We start from the raw sequence: 21731 nt of genomic DNA on the forward strand, positions 1-21731 counted from the left end.
CCATCCCCCACAGTTACTACCTTTTGTACCACTAGCCCCTCTCTCCTAGATTGTAAGCTCCCAGGATCAGGGCCCTCCTATCCCTCTTGTATTGATCTGTATTGTTGCTTTATTGTCTCCCGTTATATTGTAAAGCACTGAGCAAACTGTTGGCACCATAAATCCTGTATAATCATAAAAATGCCCTGAAACCATATTTCTTCATAATGATCCCAGTCTCAGATATTCATCTAAAATGTGATTAGTAAAGTCTCCGGAGTACATGGAGATCTGAGAAATATGATGTGTCCTGGCAAAGCCCAAAGACAAAGGTCATCTTTCATGTTTGGAGAGGTGGGATGCACCTGGGAGCAAAGTACAGAAACCTCACAGAGCGCCCCCCACAGCTCCTCCTCCCAACGTCCCTCCATCTAGAGTCAGAGAATCCTATGACATCACATTGACCTCACAGCTCCTCCTCCCAATGTCTCTCCATCCAGAGTCAGAGAATTCTATGACATCACACTGACCTCACAGCTCCTCCTCCCAATGTCCCTCCATCCAGAGTCAGAGAATCCTATGACATCACACTGACCTCACAGCTCCTCCCCCCAATGTCCCTCCATCCAGAGTCAGAGAATTCTATGACATCACACTGACCTCACAAGCCTATACCCTGCGTAGTGTGGGGGTCCTGTGGGGGGGAATTATACCTCAGCCTGAAGTGGGGCTTTAATAAAATGGAGACCTGAATGGAGAGGTGAGGAGGATTCTGGGAATATCATTTGATGTGACTATTTGTGTTCAGATGTAGAGTTTTCCTCCTGTGAAGTCTGGAGATCATATGACATCACATTGCCTCCACCTCCCTCCCTGATAGAAGAGAGAAAGAAGAAGAAGATTCTAGAAGTCACCAGAGAGATCACTGAGCTGCTGACAGGAGAGGTGAGCGGTGCCGGGAATTCTGGGACATTCTCCAGTAACAGACAAGGGATGTGTCTGGATGGTGACTGTATCATTGTGTGTGTCAGGTTCCTATAAGGTGTCAGGGTGTCACTGTCTATTTCTCCATGGAGGAGTGGGAGTATTTAGAAGGACACAAGGATCTCTACAAGGACGTCATGATGGACAATCAGCCGCCCCTCACATCACCGGGTAAGAGGAGACTTTATTGTAAAGGAGAGAGCAGTACGGAGGATCCACCTAGATCCCCCATCATCTGATAAACACATAGAAACAATGGATTCAGTCAGTGTGTGTGTTTCCTACAGATGGATCCAGTCATGGGAACCCACCAGAGAGATGTCCCCGTCCTCTGTATTCCCGGGATTCCACACAGGAAGGTCACACCATCCCTCACCATCATCAGGTAGATGAGGAACAATCACTGATAGTATCATTAGGATCTGTACATTATCTGCATTGTTACCATTGATGTCATTTTTATTATATATTCAGAGTGGAAACCTGAGAGATCCTAAAGTTGAGGTTAAAGAAGAGATAAAAGAGGAGGAGGATGAGGATGGGGGGATGGAGGAGTCAGAGCTTCTAAAAGAACACAAAGATCTGTACCAGAACACCATGGTGGAGTCATCCAGCTACAGGAACCCACCAGAGAGATGTCCCCATCCTCTGTATTCCTGGGATTCCACACAGGAAGGTCACACCATCCCTCACCATCATCAGGTAGATGATGACAATTACTGGTAGTTGTGATTTATACACAGCATGTTTGTTACAATGAATGTTTTATTATATCTTTCAGAGTGGAATCCTCGGGGATGATAATATTGATGTTAAAGAAGAGTATAAAGAGGAGGATGAGGAGTATGGAGTGATGGAGGAGTTTTCAGAAGGACACAAGGATATGATGGAGCCACCTAATACCAGGAACCCCCCAGAGAGATGTCCCCGTCCTCTGTATTCCCGGGATTCCACACAGGAAGGTCACACCATCCCTCACCATCATCAGGTAGATGAGGAACAATCACTGATAGTATCATTAGGATCTGTACATTATCTGCATTGTTACCATTGATGTCATTTTTATTATATATTCAGAGTGGAATCCTCGGGGATTATAATATTGATGTTAAAGAAGAGTATAAAGAGGAGGATGAGGAGTATGGAGTGATGGAGGAGTTTTCAGAAGGACACAAGGATATGATGGAGCCACCTAATACCAGGAACCCACCAGAGAGATGTCCCCATCCTCTGTATTCCTGGGATTCCACACAGGAAGATCATCATTACAAGGTTGGGATAGAGCATCTAGAGAATGGTCTCATGGAGAAAATTTGTGCATTTTTCATGTGAGTTTATATTTAACAGATGATTTTTTTCTTGGTTTAGGGTGAAGATCTGATAGATATAAAAGTTGAGGTGAAAGCAGAAGAAGAAGAGGCGTATGTGAGGGATGATCAGCAGTCTATGGAGGAGGATGGAATAACGGGGACATTTATAGAGGAGGACACTCCTACAGAGATTAGCACAGGTGGGTCATGAACACTAAATCCATTCCTCCACCCATACTGCTCACTGATTGGTCCAGAGTAGGGCGGGGACTGGGTGATATCAGCCTGTAATCCCCTGGTCACTTTCCTGAGCTGTGTTCCCCGTCCTGTATTCCTGGATTTCTCTCGGATAATCTTCCTTCTCTGTGCTGCAGACACAATTTATGTATCTAGACTGGATTTATGGAGGTTCTGGGGTTCAGCTGGCAGCAAAATGTGGGTTTTTACTATAAGCATTGCATAATGTAGGCACCCAGGACATGTGACTGGGGTCTCCTGCCTTGTGCCTGACTCCTCCAGGGGACCTTCTCTGTTATCTGCTGGCTGTGCCGGGTGGAGGGATATGTCTGTAGTGTCTCAGACCCAAGTCACTGAGTGCAGTCTCAGGAGATGGGAGGCAGCGGTGTGGGACCTACATAGTTACATAGTTAGTCTGGCTGAAAAAAGACATTCCATCTAGTTGTACCATTAAAAATAAAAGTTATAATCCGACACCCACAGCTGATCCACCAGAAGGCAAAAACCCAGCAAAGAACGATCCAATCTGCTCCTGCAGGGGAAAAAATTCCTTCCTGACCCCCCGAGAGGCAATCGGATATTTCCTGGACCAATGTTCCCTATAAATGTTATATTCTGTGTATCCAAGAAAGAATCCAGGATTTTGCTACAGCAACCCCCCTTATGTATTATACATGGAGATCATATCCCCCCTTATGTATTATACATGGAGATCACATCCCCCCTTATGTATTATACATGGAGATCATATCCCCCTTATGTATTATACATGGTGATCATATCCCCCCTTATGTATTATACATGGAGATCACATCCCCCCTTATGTATTATACATGGAGATCATATCCCCCCTTATGTATTATACATGGTGATCATATCCCCCTTATGTATTATACATGGAGATCATATCCCCCCTTATGTATTATACATGGCGATCATATCCCCCCCTTATGTATTATACATGGAGATCATATCCCCCTTATGTATTATACATGGAGATCATATCCCCCTTATGTATTATACATGGAGATCATATCCCCCTTATGTATTATACATGGAGATCATATCCCCCCTTATGTATTATACATGGAGATCATATTCCCCCCTTATGTATTATACATGGAGATCATATCCCCCCTTATGTATTATACATGGAGATCATATCCCCCCCTTATGTATTATACATGGTGATCATATCCCCCCCTTATGTATTATACATGGAGATCATATCCCCCCTTATGTATTATACATGGAGATCATATCCCCCCTTATGTATTATACATGGAGATCATATCCCCCCCTTATGTATTATACATGGAGATCATATCCCCCCTTATGTATTATACATGGTGATCATATCCCCCCCTTATGTATTATACATGGAGATCATATCCCCCCTTATGTATTATACATGGAGATCATATCCCCCTTATGTATTATACATGGAGATCATATCCCCCTTATGTATTATACATGGAGATCATATCCCCCCCTTATGTATTATACATGGAGATCATATCCCCCTTATGTATTATACATGGAGATCATATCCCCCCCTTATGTATTATACATGGAGATCATATCCCCCCTTATGTATTATACATGGAGATCATATCCCCCCCTTATGTATTATACATGGAGATCATATCCCCCTTATGTATTATACATGGAGATCATATCCCCCCCTTATGTATTATACATGGAGATCATATCCCTCCTTATGTATTATACATGGAGATCATATCCCCCCTTATGTATTATACATGGAGATCATATCCCCCCCTTATGTATTATACATGGAGATCATATCCCCCCCTTAATCTCCTCTTCTCAGTAGAGAATACATTCAGTTCCTCTAATCTTTCCTCATAGCTGATCTCCTCCATGCCTCGTATCAGTTTGGTTGCCCTTCTCTGTACTTCCTCCAGTTCCCCAATGTTCTTTTTGTGAATTGGAGCCCAAAACTGAACTGCATATTCCAGATGAGGTCTTACTAATGATTTGTACCCGGGGGGGGGGGGGGATGATATCTCTCTCTCTGGAGTCTATACCTCTCCTAATACAAGAGAGGATTTTGTTCGCTTTAGAACCCACAGCTTGGCATTGCATGTCAATATTAACTTGTGATCTACTAGAACCCCCAGATCCTTCTCCACCATTGACCCCCCCAGATCCTTCTCCACCATTGACCCCCCCAGATCCTTCACCATTGACCCCCCCCAGATATTTCTCCTCCATTGGCCCCCCAGATCTTTCTCCACCATTGGCCCCCCAGATCTTTCTCCACCATTGGCCCCCCAGATCTTTCTTCACCATTCGCCCCCCAGATCTTTCTCCACCATTCACCTCCCAGATCCTTCTTCACCATTGACCTCCCCAGATCCCTCTCCACCATTGACCCCCAGATATTTCTCCATTTCCCTCCAGAACCTTCTCCACCATTGACCCCCCCCAGATCCTTCTCCACCATTGACCCCCCAGTTGTACCCCCCTAGTATGTATGATGCATATTCTTAGCCCCCCCAAGTGCAGAACCTTACATGTATCACCATTAGCCCTCATTGGCCCCATAGTCCCCCAATTACACAGAGCATTGAGGTCGGCTTGTAAGTTGGAGACATCCTGTAAGGACGTTATTCCCCGGCACAGCTTGGTGTCATCTGCAAAGACTGGAATGGGGTTTATAATCTCACACCCCATATTGTTTATATATATATTAATAAGTAAGGGTCCCGACACTGAGCCTTGGGGTACCCCACTAATAACACTGAGCCCTGGGGTACCCCACTAATAACACTGAACCTTGGGGTACCCCACTAATAACACTGAACCTTGGGGTACCCCACTAATAACACTGAACCCTGGGGTACCCCACTAATAACACTGAACCTTGGGGTACCCCACTAATAACACTGAACCTTTGAGTACCCCACTAATAACACTGAACCTTTGAGTACCCCACTAATAACACTGAACCCCGTAATATCCCACTAACCCCTTCCATACCGGGCACTTTTACCCCCTTCCTGCCCAGGCCAATTTTCAGGTTTCAGCGCTGTCAAGGATCCATTAAAACGATCACCCTGTCACGTGTCCACCACACGCCACGCCCACAGCGACTAGCTAACCGTGACGCACGCGTGCGGCTGCGACAGGGTGGTAAGGAGGGGATAATAAAGGGAATTTACACTTAAATACCTCAAACCGTATATAAGATCAGCCGTGATACCTTTTCACAGCCCGCACTACCTCTGGCCACCACCAGATGGAGACTCCACTCCAATCCAGCTGGTCGGCCACACACTGGCAGATACGATCTTACATACAACCTGGTGCCCTGATTAGAGTTGAGGACCAGCTTAGTAATCACACACCCTTCTAAAGGTCCCTTCAGCTATCCTAGCTTGAACCCCGGTGTTGATAACCCTTCCACTGTCCACACACCCCCACACCAGACGCACCACAAAGGTAGCCTGCCACCACCCAACAGTTTATCCGCAGAACGGTCTGTTGAGACACCCCACCCACACAGATCTCCGTCTGGCAGATCTGTTACCTTTGCAATCTGCGTGCAATCTGCCCACTCACAGTGCAGTTGCATACAGATTGGCAATGAGCTTGACCGAGCGTTTTAAAGGCACTAAAATACAATACAATCTAACCCAATCTAATCTCTCCAATCTAATCTCTCCGATCTAGTCTCATCGATCTAGTCTCTCCGAAGATATGAGCACAGTGCTTAAATACACAGAAGTTCACTAATTAATTTTAAGATTTAATTTCCCAAAGTGGGCAGTGCATAAAATATGTACAAAATATAACAAGTTACAGAAAATACAACAGATATAAGAAGACACACAAATGACTAATTACTATAAAATAAAAGGGAATAAAAAGACAGAATAACACTTTACTCAGCGGCTGGAGCAAGCCAGAAACTTGGCAATCCGCTAGTCAATCGAACCAGCTCCGTACGAATCACACTGTCCAAATGTCCGTGCGTTCAATTTATGGCGATTTGGACATGGGCGGGACATTAGTCTTCGGCCAATTGACTCTGGGGGAAGTGGTCCTGACCTGCCCACAAGAGGCACTGTGTATGGACCTGCCCAAGTTCAATTGGGCCGAGACTGGCCTGAACACCAAGTCGGGGATTGGATTTCTGACACCAGCGCGTCAGCCCGATCGCAACAGTACCAAACACCATCCGACTGTCGCACCCCCGCGTCATCTAATCATTCCATGCATTTCCCTGGCTTCCTCCCCAAGCCACAAATATGATTCTTATATGTAAATGTAGTGCACAGAATGGTCTGCACAAAGGAAGCATTTCCATATCTCTCCAACTAATATTTTGGCTTTTATAAGAGATTAAACATACTTCTTTGATGTGAATATTACTTATAGAGCTTTCCACAAAAGGCAGACAGTCTGCTGTCACTGGTTTCCCCAGAAGGTGATAACCTGATTGACACACAAAAGGTGTCACCTCCAGGAGGCGGGGCTTTAGACTAATTAATGCTAAATGATGATTGGGTCTGTAAGGCCTATGGAGTAATTGTGTATACATACACCTCTGATCCCAGATCATTTGTTTGTATCTTCTATTCATTTCCCTACTGCCCAGGGGCTCAATGTACATCCTTAATGACCAGACTGTTCCTGCACACACCTTTGTAATGAAAGGGCCTGACATAATCTAATCTACTCACCTGTTATGGCTGATACCATATTTCCACTCAAATCTTACATGTCTGTTACAATAAATTTTACATGTCCGTTACAAGCGCTCTCACACTTTGAATGACAATTGCGCAGTCATACAACACTGTACCCAAACTAAAATGTGGCAGATATCTGTACCATTCTGACATTTGTGGGATATCTGTACCGTCCTGACATTTGGGGGGATATCTGTACCATCCTGACATTTGGGGGATATCTGTACCATCCTGACATTTGGGGGTTATCTGTACCATCCTGACATTTGGAGGATATCTGTACCGTCCTGACATTTGGGGGATATCTGTACCGTCCTGACATTTGGGGGGATATCTGTACCGTCCTGACATTTGGGGGATATCTGTACCGTCCTGACATTTGGGGGTTATCTGTACCATCCTGACATTTGGGGGTTATCTGTACCATCCTGACATTTGGAGGATATCTGTACCATCCTGACATTTGGGGGATATCTGTACTGTTCTGACATTTGGGGGATATCTGTACCGTCCTGACATTTGGGGGATATCTGTACTGTCCTGACATTTGGGGGATATCTGTACCATTCTGACATTTGGGAGATATCTGTACCGTCCTGACATTTGGGGGATATCTGTACTGTTCTGACATTTGGGGGATATCTGTACTGTTCTGACATTTGGGGGATATCTGTACCGTCCTGACATTTGGGGGGATATCTGCACTGTCCTGACATTTGGGGGATATCTATACTGTCCTGACATTTGGGGGATATCTGTACCATCCTGACATTTGGGGGATATCTGTACCATCCTGACATTTGGGGGATATCTATACTGTCCTGACATTTGGGGGATATCTGTACCATCCTGACATTTGGGGGATATCTATACTGTCCTGACATTTGGGGATATCTGTACCGTCCTGACATTTGGGGGATATCTGTACTGTCCTGACATTTAGGGGATATCTGTACCGTCCTGAAATTTGGGGGATATCTGTACCATCCTGAAATTTGGGGAAAATCTGTACCATCCTGAAATTTGGGGAAAATCTGTACCATCCTGAAATTTGGGGGATATCTGTACCGTCCTTACATTTGGGGGGTATCTGTACCTTCCTGACATTTGGGGGATATCTATACTGTCCTGACATTCAGGGGATATCTGTACCATCCTGACATTTGGGGGATATCTGTACCGTCCTGACATTTGGGGGATATCTGTATTGTTCTGACATTTGGGGGATATCTGTACCATCCTGAAATTTGGGGGATATCTGTACCGTCCTGAAATTTGGGGGATATCTGTACTATCCTGAAATTTGGGGAAAATCTGTACCATCCTGAAATTTGGGGGATATCTGCACCGTCCTGACATTTGGGGGATATCTGTACCATCCTGACATTTGGGGGATATCTGTACCGTTCTGACATTTGTGGGATATCTGTACCGTCCTGACATTTGGGGGTTATCTGTACCATCCTGACATTTGGGGGGATATCTGTACCATCCTGAAATTTGGGGGATATCTGTACCGTCCTGACATTTGGGGGATATCTTTACCATCCTGACATTTGGGGAATATCTTTACCATCCTGACATTTGGGGAATATCTGTACTGTCCTGACATTTGGGGGATATCTGTACCATTCTGACATTTGGGGGATATCTGTACCGTTCTGACATTTGGGGGATATCTGTACCGTTCTGACATTTGGGGGATATCTGTACCGTCCTGACATTTGGGGGATACCTGTACTGTCCTGACATTTGGGGGATAGCTGTACTGTTCTGACATTTGGGGGATATCTGTACCATTCTGACATTTGGGGGATACCTGTACTGTGCTGACATTTGGGGGATATCTGTACCGTCCTGACATTTGGGGGATATCTGTACTGTGCTGACATTTGGGGGATATCTGTACTGTGCTGACATTTGGGGGATATCTGTACTGTTCTGACATTTGGGGGATATCTGTACTGTCCTGACATTTGGGGGATATCTGTACTGTCCTGACATTTGGGGGATATCTGTACCGTCCTGACATTTGGGGGATATCTGTACTGTCCTGACATTCTTTGACCTCAAGAACTTAGATTGGCTGTCAGTACTTCAGGATTGATCAATTTTCAGATCTATACCATAGTTTGTGAACTCTATAACTTTCCTACAAACTAAATAATACATCCTAATTTGGGTTGTTGTCACCAAAGACATGTAGCAGAATACATCTCGGCCTAAATTTATGAAGAACAATTATTTATTTGCAAACTTTTATAACAGAAACAAAGAAAAACTTTTTTTTTTCAAAATTTTTGATCTTCTTTTGGGAAGAAAATGAAGCCATCCATTGTATACAATTGTCATGTGACCTGCAGTGATTGGTCACAGCAGGTCACATGGTACTGACAAAGGAGCCAGTACACAGATCTGTCATTGGCCGTGTCCGAGGTATATGGCCGGTGACAGGTTGCACCACTGCGTGGCTCTGTGGGCATGCAAACTGCGCATGCCTAGAAGGATGCCATTTGGCTTCCAACCAGAGGCACGAGGAGCTCGCCCGGCCACCATCTGGCCATAGGCTGGGAGGGAACCAGCTAATCACACTGAACCTTGGGGTACACCACTAATAATACTGAACCCCGTAATACCCCACTAATAACACTGAACCTTGGGGTCCCCCACTAATCACACTGAACCTTGGGGTACACCACTAATCACACTGAACCTTGGGGTACACCACTAATAAGACTGAACCTTGGGATACCCCTCTATTAACACTGAACCTTGGGGTATCCCACTAATAACACTGAACCTTGGGGTATCCCACTAATAACACTGAACCCTGGGGTACCCCACTAATAACACTGAACCTTGGGGTCCCCCACTAATCACACTGAACCTTGGGGTACACCACTAATAAGACTGAACCTTGGGATACCCCTCTATTAACACTGAACCTTGGGGTATCCCACTAATAACACTGAACCTTGGGGTATCCCACTAATAACACTGAACCTTGGGGTACCCCACTAATAACACTGAACCTTGGGGTACCCCACTAATTACACTGAACCTTGGGGTACACCACTAATAACACTGAACCTTGGGGTACACCACTGAGAATGCTGAACCTTGGGGCACCCCACAAACAATGAACCTTGGGGTACACCACTGATGACACTGAACCTTGGGGTACCCCATTAATAACACTGAACCTTGGTGAACCCAACAAAAACACTGAACCTTGAGGTACCCCACTGATAACACTGAACCTTGGGGTACCCCACTAATAACACTGAACCTTGGGGTACTCCACTAATACTGAACCTTGGGGTAACCCACTGATAACACTGAACCCTGGGGTACCCCACTAATAACACTGAACCTTGGGGTACCCCACTAATAACACTAAACCTTGGGTACACCACTAATAACACTGAACCTTTGGGTACCCCACTAATAACACTGAACCTTGGGGTACCCCACTAATACTGAACCTTTGGGTACACAACACTGAACCCTGGGGTACCCCACTAATAACACTGAACCTTGGGGTACCCCACTAATACTGAACCTTTGGGTACACAACACTGAACCTTGGGGTACCCCACTAATAACACTGAACCTTGGGGTACCCCACTGACATTTGTGGGATATCTGTACCGTCCTGACATTTGGGGGTTATCTGTACCATCCTGACATTTGGAGGATATCTGTACCATCCTGACATTTGGGGGATATCTGTACTGTTCTGACATTTGGGGGCTATCTGTACCGTCCTGACATTTGGGGGATATCTGTACCATTCTGACATTTGGGAGATATCTGTACTGTTCTGACATTTGGGGGATATCTGTACTGTTCTGACATTTGGGGGATATCTGTACCGTCCTGACATTTGGGGGATACCTGTACTGTCCTGACATTTGGGGGATATCTATACTGTCCTGACATTTGGGGGATATCTGTACCATCCTGACATTTGGGGGATATCTGTACCATCCTGACATTTGGGGGATATCTATACTGTCCTGACATTTGGGGGATATATGTACCATCCTCACATTTGGGGGATATCTATACTGTCCTGACATTTGGGGATATCTGTACCGCCCTGACATTTGGGGGATATCTATACTGTTCTGACATTTGGGGGATATCTGTACCATTCTGACATTTGGGGGATACCTGTACTGTGCTGACATTTGGGGGATATCTGTACCGTCCTGACATTTGGGGGATATCTGTACTGTGCTGACATTTGGGGGATATCTGTACCGTCCTGACATTTGGGGGATATCTGTACTGTGCTGACATTTGGGGGATATCTGTACCGTCCTGACATTTGGGGGATATCTGTACTGTTCTGACATTTGGGGGATATCTGTACTGTCCTGACATTTGGGGGATATCTGTACTGTCCTGACATTTGGGGGATATCTGTACCGTCCTGACATTTGGGGGATATCTGTACTGTCCTGACATTCTTTGACCTCAAGAACTTAGATTGGCTGTCAGTACTTCAGGATTGATCAATTTTCAGATCTATACCATAGTTTGTGAACTCTATAACTTTCCTACAAACTAAATAATACATCCTAATTTGGGTTGTTGTCACCAAAGACATGTAGCAGAATACATCTCGGCCTAAATTTATGAAGAACAATTATTTATTTGCAAACTTTTATAACAGAAACAAAGAAAAACTTTTTTTTTTCAAAATTTTTGATCTTCTTTTGGGAAGAAAATGAAGCCATCCATTGTATACAATTGTCATGTGACCTGCAGTGATTGGTCACAGCAGGTCACATGGTACTGACAAAGGAGCCAGTACACAGATCTGTCATTGGCCGTGTCCGAGGTATATGGCCGGTGACAGGTTGCACCACTGCGTGGCTCTGTGGGCATGCAAACTGCGCATGCCTAGAAGGATGCCATTTGGCTTCCAACCAGAGGCACGAGGAGCTCGCCCGGCCACCATCTGGCCATAGGCTGGGAGGGAACCAGCTAATCACACTGAACCTTGGGGTACACCACTAATAATACTGAACCCCGTAATACCCCACTAATAACACTGAACCTTGGGGTCCCCCACTAATCACACTGAACCTTGGGGTACACCACTAATCACACTGAACCTTGGGGTACACCACTAATAAGACTGAACCTTGGGATACCCCTCTATTAACACTGAACCTTGGGGTATCCCACTAATAACACTGAACCTTGGGGTATCCCACTAATAACACTGAACCCTGGGGTACCCCACTAATAACACTGAACCTTGGGGTCCCCCACTAATCACACTGAACCTTGGGGTACACCACTAATAAGACTGAACCTTGGGATACCCCTCTATTAACACTGAACCTTGGGGTATCCCACTAATAACACTGAACCTTGGGGTATCCCACTAATAACACTGAACCTTGGGGTCCCCCACTAATCACACTGAACCTTGGGGTACACCACTAATAAGACTGAACCTTGGGATACCCCTCTATTAACACTGAACCTTGGGGTATCCCACTAATAACACTGAACCTTGGGGTATCCCACTAATAACACTGAACCTTGGGGTACCCCACTAATTACACTGAACCTTGGGGTACACCACTAATAACACTGAACCTTGGGGTACACCACTGAGAATGCTGAACCTTGGGGCACCCCACAAACAATGAACCTTGGGGTACACCACTGATGACACTGAACCTTGGGGTACCCCATTAATAACACTGAACCTTGGTGAACCCAACAAAAACACTGAACCTTGAGGTACCCCACTGATAACACTGAACCTTGGGGTACCCCACTAATAACACTGAACCTTGGGGTACTCCACTAATACTGAACCTTGGGGTAACCCACTGATAACACTGAACCCTGGGGTACCCCACTAATAACACTAAACCTTGGGTACACCACTAATAACACTGAACCTTGGGGTACCCCACTAATACTGAACCTTTGGGTACACAACACTGAACCCTGGGGTACCCCACTAATAACACTGAACCTTGGGGTACCCCACTAATACTGAACCTTTGGGTACACAACACTGAACCTTGGGGTACCCCACTAATAACACTGAACCTTGGGGTACCCCACTGACACCCCTAGACCATTCAGAGTATGAATCATTAACCACTACTCTCTGAATACGATCTTTCAGCCAGTTTTCTATCCATTTACATTTGCATTGTTCCAGCCCATAGACTTTACCTTACACATTAGTTGTGTGTGGGGAACTGTGTCCAAGTATACCACGTCCACCATCACCCCTCTGTCCAAGTATACCACGTCCACCATCACCCCTCTGTCCAAGTATACCACGTCCACTGCCACCCCTCTGTCCAAGTATACCACGTCCACCGCCACCCCTCTGTCCAAGTATATCACGTCCACCATCACCCCTCTGTCCAAGTATACCACGTCCACTGCCACCCCTCTGTCCAAGTATACCACGTCCACCATCACCCCTCTGTCCAAGTATATCACGTCCACCATCACCCCTCTGTCCAAGTATACCACGTCCACTGCCACCCCTCTGTCCAAGTATACCACATCCACCGCCACCCCTCTGTCCAAGTATACCACGTCCACCGCCACCCCTCTGTCCAAGTATACCACGGCCAGCGCCACCCCTCTGTCCAAGTATACCACGTCCACCGCCACCCCTCTGTCCAAGTATACCACTTCCACCGCCACCCCTCTGTCCAAGTATACCATGTCCACAGCCACCCCTCTGTCCAAGTATACCACGTCCACCATCACCCCTCTGTCCAAGTATACCACGTCCACCATCACCCCTCTGTCCAAGTATACCACGTCCACTGCCACCCCTCTGTCCAAGTATACCACGTCCACCATCACCCCTCTGTCCATGTATACCACGTCCACCATCACCCCTCTGTCCAAGTATACCACGTCCACCGCCACCCCTCTGTCCAAGTATACCACGTCCACCATCACCCCTCTGTCCAAGTATATCACGTCCACCATCACCCCTCTGTCCAAGTATACCACGTCCACTGCCACCCCTCTGTCCAAGTATACCACATCCACCGCCACCCCTCTGTCCAAGTATACCACGGCCAGCGCCACCCCTCTGTCCAAGTATACCACGTCCACCGCCACCCCTCTGTCCAAGTATACCACTTCCACCGCCACCCCTCTGTCCAAGTATACCATGTCCACAGCCACCCCTCTGTCCAAGTATACCACGTCCACCGCCACCCCTCTGTCCAAGTATACCACGTCCATTGACACCCCTCTGTCCAAGTATACCACGTCCACCGACACTCCTATGTCCAAGTTTACCACCTCCACAGCCACCCCTCTTTCCAAGTATAGCATGTCCACCCCTCTGTCCAAGTATACCACGTCCACCCCTCTGTCCAAGTATACCACGTCCACCCCTCTGTCCAAGTATACTACATCCACCGCCACCCCTCTTTCCAGGTATACCACGTCCACCACCACCCCTCTGTCCAAGTATACGATGTCCACCGACACCCCTCTGTCCAAGTTTACCACCTCCACAGCCACCCCTCTGTCCAAGTATGCCACATCCACCGCCACCCCTCTGTCCAAGTATACTACGTCCACCGCCACCCCACTTTCCAAGTTTACCACCTCCACAGCCACCCCTCTGTCCAAGTATACCACGTCCACCGCCACCCCTCTGTCCAAGTATACCACGTCCACTGCCACCCCTCTGTCCAAGTATACCACGTCCACCGCCACCCCTCTGTCCAAGTATACCACGTCCACCGCCACCCCTCTGTCCAAGTATACCACGTCCACCCCTCTGTCCAAGTATACCACGTCCACCCCTCTGTCCAAGTATACCACATCCACCGCCAACCCTCTGTCCAAGTATACCACATCCACCGCCAACCCTCTGTCCGAGTATTCCACGTCCACCGCCAACCCTCTGTCCAAGTATTCCACGTCCACCCCTCTGTCCAATGATTTGCTCACCTCCAATCTAACCTGTTTCTTGATGGTTTAATCCCAGATCACCTCTACATGTTGTCTACAGTAAACATTTAAACTTCCACTGATTACAGAATACTAATACTGTGAGTCCTGACCCTTATACTATATAACTTGTACATTCCATACTCCTGACCCCTGCACTATACACTCTATGTTGTACATTACATACTCCTGACCCCTGCACTATATACTCTGTGTTGTACATTCCATACTCCTGACCCCTGCACTATATACTCTATGTTGTACATTACATACTCCTGACCCCTGCACTATATACTCTATGTTGTACATTACATACTCCTGACCCCTGAACTATATACTCTATGTTGTACATTACATACTCCTGACCCCTGAACTATATACTCTATGTTGTACATTACATACTCCTGACCCCTGCACTATATACTCTATGTTGTACATTACATACTCCTGACCCCTGCACTATATACTCTATGTTGTACATTACATACTCCTGTCCCCTGAACTATATACTCTATGTTGTACATTCCATACTCCTGACCCCTGCACTATATACTCTATGTTGTACATTACATACCCCTGACCCCTGCACTATATACTCTATGTTGTACATTCCATACTCCTGACCCCTGCACTATATACTCTATGTCAGGGGTGGGCAAACTTTTTGACTTGAGGGCCGCAATGGGTTCATATATTGGACCCGGGGGCCGGACCAAGAGTAGATGAATGATGTGTATGTGTCATCCATAGTAAGTATAGTAATATTCCCCCATAGTAAGCATAGTAATTAATCCCCCATAGTAATTAATCCCCCATATAGTAATTCATCCCCCATATAGTAATTCATCCCCCATATAGTAATTCATCCCCCATAGTAATTCATCCCCCATATAGTAATTCGTCCCCCATATAGTAATTCGTCCCCCATATAGTAATTCGTCCCCCATAGTAATTCATCCCCCCTATAGTAATTCATCCCCCATATAGTAATTCATCCCCCATAGTAATTCATCCCCCACATAGTAATTCATCCCCCACATAGTAATTCATCCCCCATATTAATTCATCCCCCATATTAATTCATCCCCCATATAGTAATTCATCCCCCATATAGTAAGTCCTCCATATAGTAATTCATTCCCCATATAGTAAGTCCTCCATATAGTAATTCATCCCCCATATAGTAAGTCCTCCATATAGTAATTCATTCCCCATATAGTAAGTCCTCCATATAGTAATTCATTCCCCATATAGTAAGTCCTCCATATAGTAATTCATTCCCCATATAGTAAGTCCTCCATATAGTAATTAATTCCCCATATAGTAAGTCCCCCATATAGTAATTCATTCCCCATATAGTAAGTCCTCCATATAGTAATTAATTCCCCATATAGTAAGTCCCCCATATAGTAATTCATTCCCCATATAGTAAGTCCCCCATATAGTAATTCATTCCCCATATAGTAAGTCCCCCCTATAGTAATTCATCCCCCATATAGTAAGTCCCCCATATAGTAAGTCCCCCCCCTGTGTCAATTCACTTACCTTTGGTCCGCGCGTTCCTCTCGTATTCCCGCGCCGTTCTGGTCTTCAGGGAGGACTGTGAGAGGAGTTTGTCACGCTGCCCCGCCTACATCCTGGCTGCCCCGCCTACATCCTGACAGCTGCAGAGTCCTGACGTCCGAGAGGAGGGAGGGGGGCGGCCATCCGAGAGGGGGGGCGGCCATCCGAGAGGAGAGGAGGGGAGAGGAGGGAGGGGAGCGGGCGCCCGGCACACAGGAGAGCCGCATCTAAATTTGTAAAGAGCCGCGGCTTGCCGACCACTGGCCTTGCGGGAGCCTAGCTCCGCGGGCCGGATTAAAAGGTCCGCCGGGCCGTATACGGCCCGCGGGCCGTAGTTTGCCCATTGCTGCTCTATGTTGTACATTACATCCTCCTGACCCCTGCACTATATACTCTATGTTGTACATTACATACTCCTGACCCCTGCACTATATACTCTATGTTGTACATTACATACTCCTGACCCCTGCACTATATACTCTGTTGTACATTACATACTCCTGACCCCTGCACTATATACTCTATGTTGTACATTCCATGCTCCTGACCCCTGCACTATATACTCTATGTTGTACATTACATGCTCCTGACCCCTGCACTATATACTCTATGTTGTACATTCCATGCTCCTGACCCCTGCACTATATACCCTATGTTGTACATTACATGCTCCTGACCTCTGCACTATATACTCTATTGTGCATTACATAGTCCTGACCCCTGCACTATATACTCTATGTTGTACATTACATACTCCTGACCCCTGCACTATATACTCTATGTTGTACATTACATACTCCTGACCCTTGCACTATATACTCTATGTTGTACATTATATACTCCTGACCCCTGCACTATATACTCTATGTTGTACATTACACACTCCTGACCCCTGCACTATATACTCTATGTTGTACATTACATACTCCTGACCCCTGCACTATATACTCTATGTTGTACATTACATACTCCTGACCCCTGCACTATATACTCTATGTTGTACATTACATACTCCTGACCCCTGCACTATATACTCTATGTTGTACATTACATACTCCTGACCCCTGCACTATATACTCTATGTTGTACATTACATACTCCTGACCCCTGCACTATATACTCTATGTTGTACATTATATACTCCTGACCCCTGCACTATATACTCTATGTTGTACATTACATACTCCTGACCCCTGCACTATATACTCTATGTTGTACATTACATACTCCTGACCCCTGCACTATATACTCTGTGTTGTACATTTCATACTCCTGACTTCTGCTCTCCCCCTCCCCCCCACTGCTATATATACACATAATATGGATTCTCTTTTGTTCCCCCCATTTCCTCCCAGCTGGACATTTTATATCGGATGATGTGATTGGAGCACAGACTTTTACATGGTGATAATAATGTGATAACATCCTCCAAATTTGGACCCTTAAACAGAAAGTAATAATGAGGGAGGAGTCAATACCCCAATGATGGTGGTCTTCAGGATCAGTCCAGTCTTCATCTTGGTTGTTCTCCCCCCATCCTCACTCTCTGACCTCTGGTGGGGCTCAGCCCCGCTGTTATTCATGACTAATTCATGGTCTAAATAAGGAAGTGCAGTACTTCTTGTGTTGGGAAGATGGCGATGAGTGATAGAGGGGGTGGGGACCCTCATCCTATAATCCCCTCATCACTGTCCCTGTTCTGGTTGTTTCCTCACTCTCTGACTAAGGTCCATGAATAAAGAAATGACCTGGTAGGAGATCAGAGGAGCCATTTCCTAGTTCCCTTGAGGGTGGAATTGTAAGCTCCTCAGAGACCAAGCTGCCTGATGTGGGCGGAGACCTGGTTTGGGGGAACCAATCAGCTCCTGTCTAGTAATCCTCTTTGTCTTTGTATTTTAGTCCATGGCCGGGAGATGAGGAAAACCTCCGAGGATTGTCTCACTTTGTCTCCAGACTGGAAAGTAGAAGATGAGGACATCACACAGTATAGTCCAGGAGAAAACCCGGCTCCCTCCAATGTCCACCCGGCACCACCCAGTGTAGATGGACCATCGGATTCCTTGTATCCTGAGGAACCTCAGACTGTGCGGGACCGGGCCGGCCTTCCAACAGGGAAGAGCTTCTCCTGTACTGAGTGTGGGAAGAGGTTCAGTTCTACATACCATCTTAATAGGCATAAAAGATCTCACACTGGGGAGAAGCCATATTCCTGTCCTGAGTGCGGGAAATGTTTTTCAGTTAACTCCAATCTTTACATACATCAGAGATCTCACACGGGGGAAAAGCCATATTCCTGTCCTGAGTGCGGGAAATATTTTTCACAGAAGTCCAATCTTTACACACATCAGAGATCTCACACGGGGGAGAAGCCATATTCCTGTCCTGAGTGCGGGAAATGTTTTTTGATGAAGTCCAAACTTCATAGTCATAAGAGATGTCATACGGGAGAGAAGCCGTATTCTTGCCCTGAGTGCGGGAAACGTTATTTAGATGAGTCCAGTATTTACAGACATCAGAGATCTCACACGGGAGAGAAGCCGTATTCCTGCCCTGAGTGTGGGAAATGTTTTTCAGTGAAGTCCCATCTTTACATACATCAGAGATCTCACACAGGGGAGAAGCCGTATTCCTGTTCTGAGTGTGGGAAATGTTTTTCAGACAAGTCCAGTCTTAACACACATCAGAGATCTCACACAGGAGAGAAGCCGTATTCCTGCCCTGAGTGTGGGAAATGTTTTTCAGCGAAGTTCCATCTTTACATACATCAGAGATCTCACACAGGGGAGAAGCCGTATTCCTGCCCTGAGTGTGGGAAATGTTTTTCAGTGAAGTCCCATCTTAACACACATCAGAGATCTCACACAGGGGAGAAGCCGTATTCCTGCCCTGAGTGTGGGAAATGTTTTTCAGAGAAGTCCAGTCTTAACACACATCAGAGATCTCACACAGGAGAGAAGTCGTATTCCTGCCCTGAGTGTGGGAAATGTTTTTCAGTGAAGTCCCATCTTTACATACATCAGAGATCTCACACAGGGGAGAAGCCGTATTCCTGTCCTGACTGCGGGAAATGTTTTTCACAAAAGTCCCATCTTTCCAGACATCAGAGACTGCACATGAAGGAGAAGCCACTTTCCTGTCCTGAGTGAGGGAAATGTTCCTCAGTGAAGTCCTGTCTTCCTGTACATCAGGGGTCCCACACAACCCTGGAGGTGTATTAGTGCCTTGAGTGCGGGAAATGTCTTCTAGATGAATGTTGCTGGACATCCCAGCTCTCATGTGGGGAAGAAGCACACCCTGATATACACCTCAGATATACTAAATAGCTGATCTTCATCATGGAAGAAACAGTCAATGAGGAGATCAGAGGTCCCCAAAGACATGGATGAAGTGTGGGACCGGGTCGGCCATTGATGGCAGGAGAAGAATAAAAATGGAGTCCTGACCTAGAGCACTGGGCTGACTCTCATTGGGGTGCAGCCTATATATTAGAGATGGTTTGCACCTACATGGATGGGGGTCTGCTGTGCTGGGGGAGGGGTTTATGGGAAGACTGGAGGAGTATATAAACTAGGATGGAGGGGGGAGAATGCAATTATAACGGGGTAGACAGATCAGACCGGGGTCAGTACTTATTGGGGGGTAAAAAGAAAAACTAAAAATCCTCCTTTGCTGATACGGAAATCCCCTAACCAATAGCGGCCAACACCCAATGATAATATCAATCAGATCAAGAAAACAATTGAAAATGAATGGTGCAGCGCTAACTACAAAAGTGAATAAAAATAAATGTATCCAAACACTCAAAGTGCTAATAAATCAACAAACCAAAATATACATAACAATATAGTGCTAATCAGAACCGTGGTAACAACGTGGACAATACTAGTGTATGAGTCACCTTAGTGATCTAAAAATGGTGATACACACATAATAAATAGACTGGTGTTAAGTGTCCTTGATAGCAATCAAAAAACCTTTTATAACAAGTACTAATAAGTCCATAAAGTAACAAGTGCGGATAAAACGTGATAAAACACCATGCAATGTGTGAAACGTGAATACTTCATGCAAGTGCCGGCACACTTTAAATCCACTGCAGCTGCAGTGCCTCCTCACCTCCTTCCTGCGACCCAAAAGGGCCCAACAGGTATTCAGGATCACTCTGGATCCTTTATATCTCCGGCTAATACCTCTCCAGAAAGCCAAGGATCATAAACGGTCTATTCAGCCTCCAAATGATTCCTCATCTGCCTTCTATAAGGATACTCTGTAGGGTATATTACTCACAATCCCAGTGAGTGATAAAAAGATCCTCCATAGTGTAGTATTATTAATAATGCAGTCTTTATTTAAACATAGGAAGTACACTCACATGAACCTGCAGTCCCTTCCTCCTGCTATATGTGGGTATGCTGCATCCATGTGGTACTTCCTGGGTGTACTAAGATGGCGTCCTCCACCGGAAGTGCGTCACTCGTACCGGAAGCTGCATATCGGTGTTACCTACGCGTTACGTCACGTGGTCTCGTGACTTCCTCGGGGTATCGCCAAGGAGACACAGCTGCTCCTTTTATATTGGCATTGGCGCATATCCCGCCTCCCAAGCTGATAACAGACACGTGGCCATTTTCTAGAAGCCTAAAAATGTAGATATGGCGCATACCTGGTCTCCCAGGCTAATAATTAGCTGCGACCATTGGATGGAAACCAAAACGGTATTAATTATATATATATATATATTCATAAACTAACCTCCTTACCCAGGAAAAAGACATTAGATCCAGCTAAAAACCCCAACACAGTCAGGATCCAAAATGATCACTAAAAAAACCTTTATTATTGAAACAACTCTAAATAAATTCTACTAATATTAACTATTTAAAAAAGGGGAATAAACCAGGTGGAAATAAATGTATTCTAACATATACACTCCCCAGAAAGATGAAGTGTATATAAGAATAAA

General features: G+C 45.8%; 1 protein-coding gene across 1 annotated transcript; it reads left to right on the forward strand.

Moving 5' to 3' along the window:
- Nucleotides 1-2387: 2387 nt before the first annotated feature.
- Nucleotides 2388-20596, forward strand: LOC149444309 (uncharacterized). The gene is made up of 2 exons (XM_089654695.1): nucleotides 2388-2473; nucleotides 18668-20596. The coding sequence occupies exons 1-2, from the start codon at nucleotides 2410-2412 to the stop codon at nucleotides 19912-19914; spliced, it is 1311 nt and encodes a 436-aa protein (XP_089510821.1). The 5' UTR covers nucleotides 2388-2409; the 3' UTR covers nucleotides 19915-20596.
- The last annotated feature ends 1135 nt before the right edge of the window (nucleotides 20597-21731 follow it).

Source organism: Staurois parvus, unplaced genomic scaffold, assembly GCF_062004578.1.
Source record: "Staurois parvus isolate SC_StPar_1 unplaced genomic scaffold, SC_StPar_1.0 ptg000790l, whole genome shotgun sequence".
In the NCBI taxonomy this organism is placed as follows: domain Eukaryota; kingdom Metazoa; phylum Chordata; class Amphibia; order Anura; family Ranidae; genus Staurois; species Staurois parvus.

What these genes read in the sequence shown, in the direction of transcription:
- LOC149444309 (XM_089654695.1), top strand. Translation starts at nt 2,410, where the DNA reads ATGGAGGAGGATGGAATAACGGGGACATTTATAGAGGAGGACACTCCT. An exon ending in TCCTACAGAGATTAGCACAG is followed by an intron (nt 2,474 to 18,667) that starts GTGGGTCATGAA and finishes TTTGTATTTTAG; the next exon opens with TCCATGGCCGGGAGATGAGG.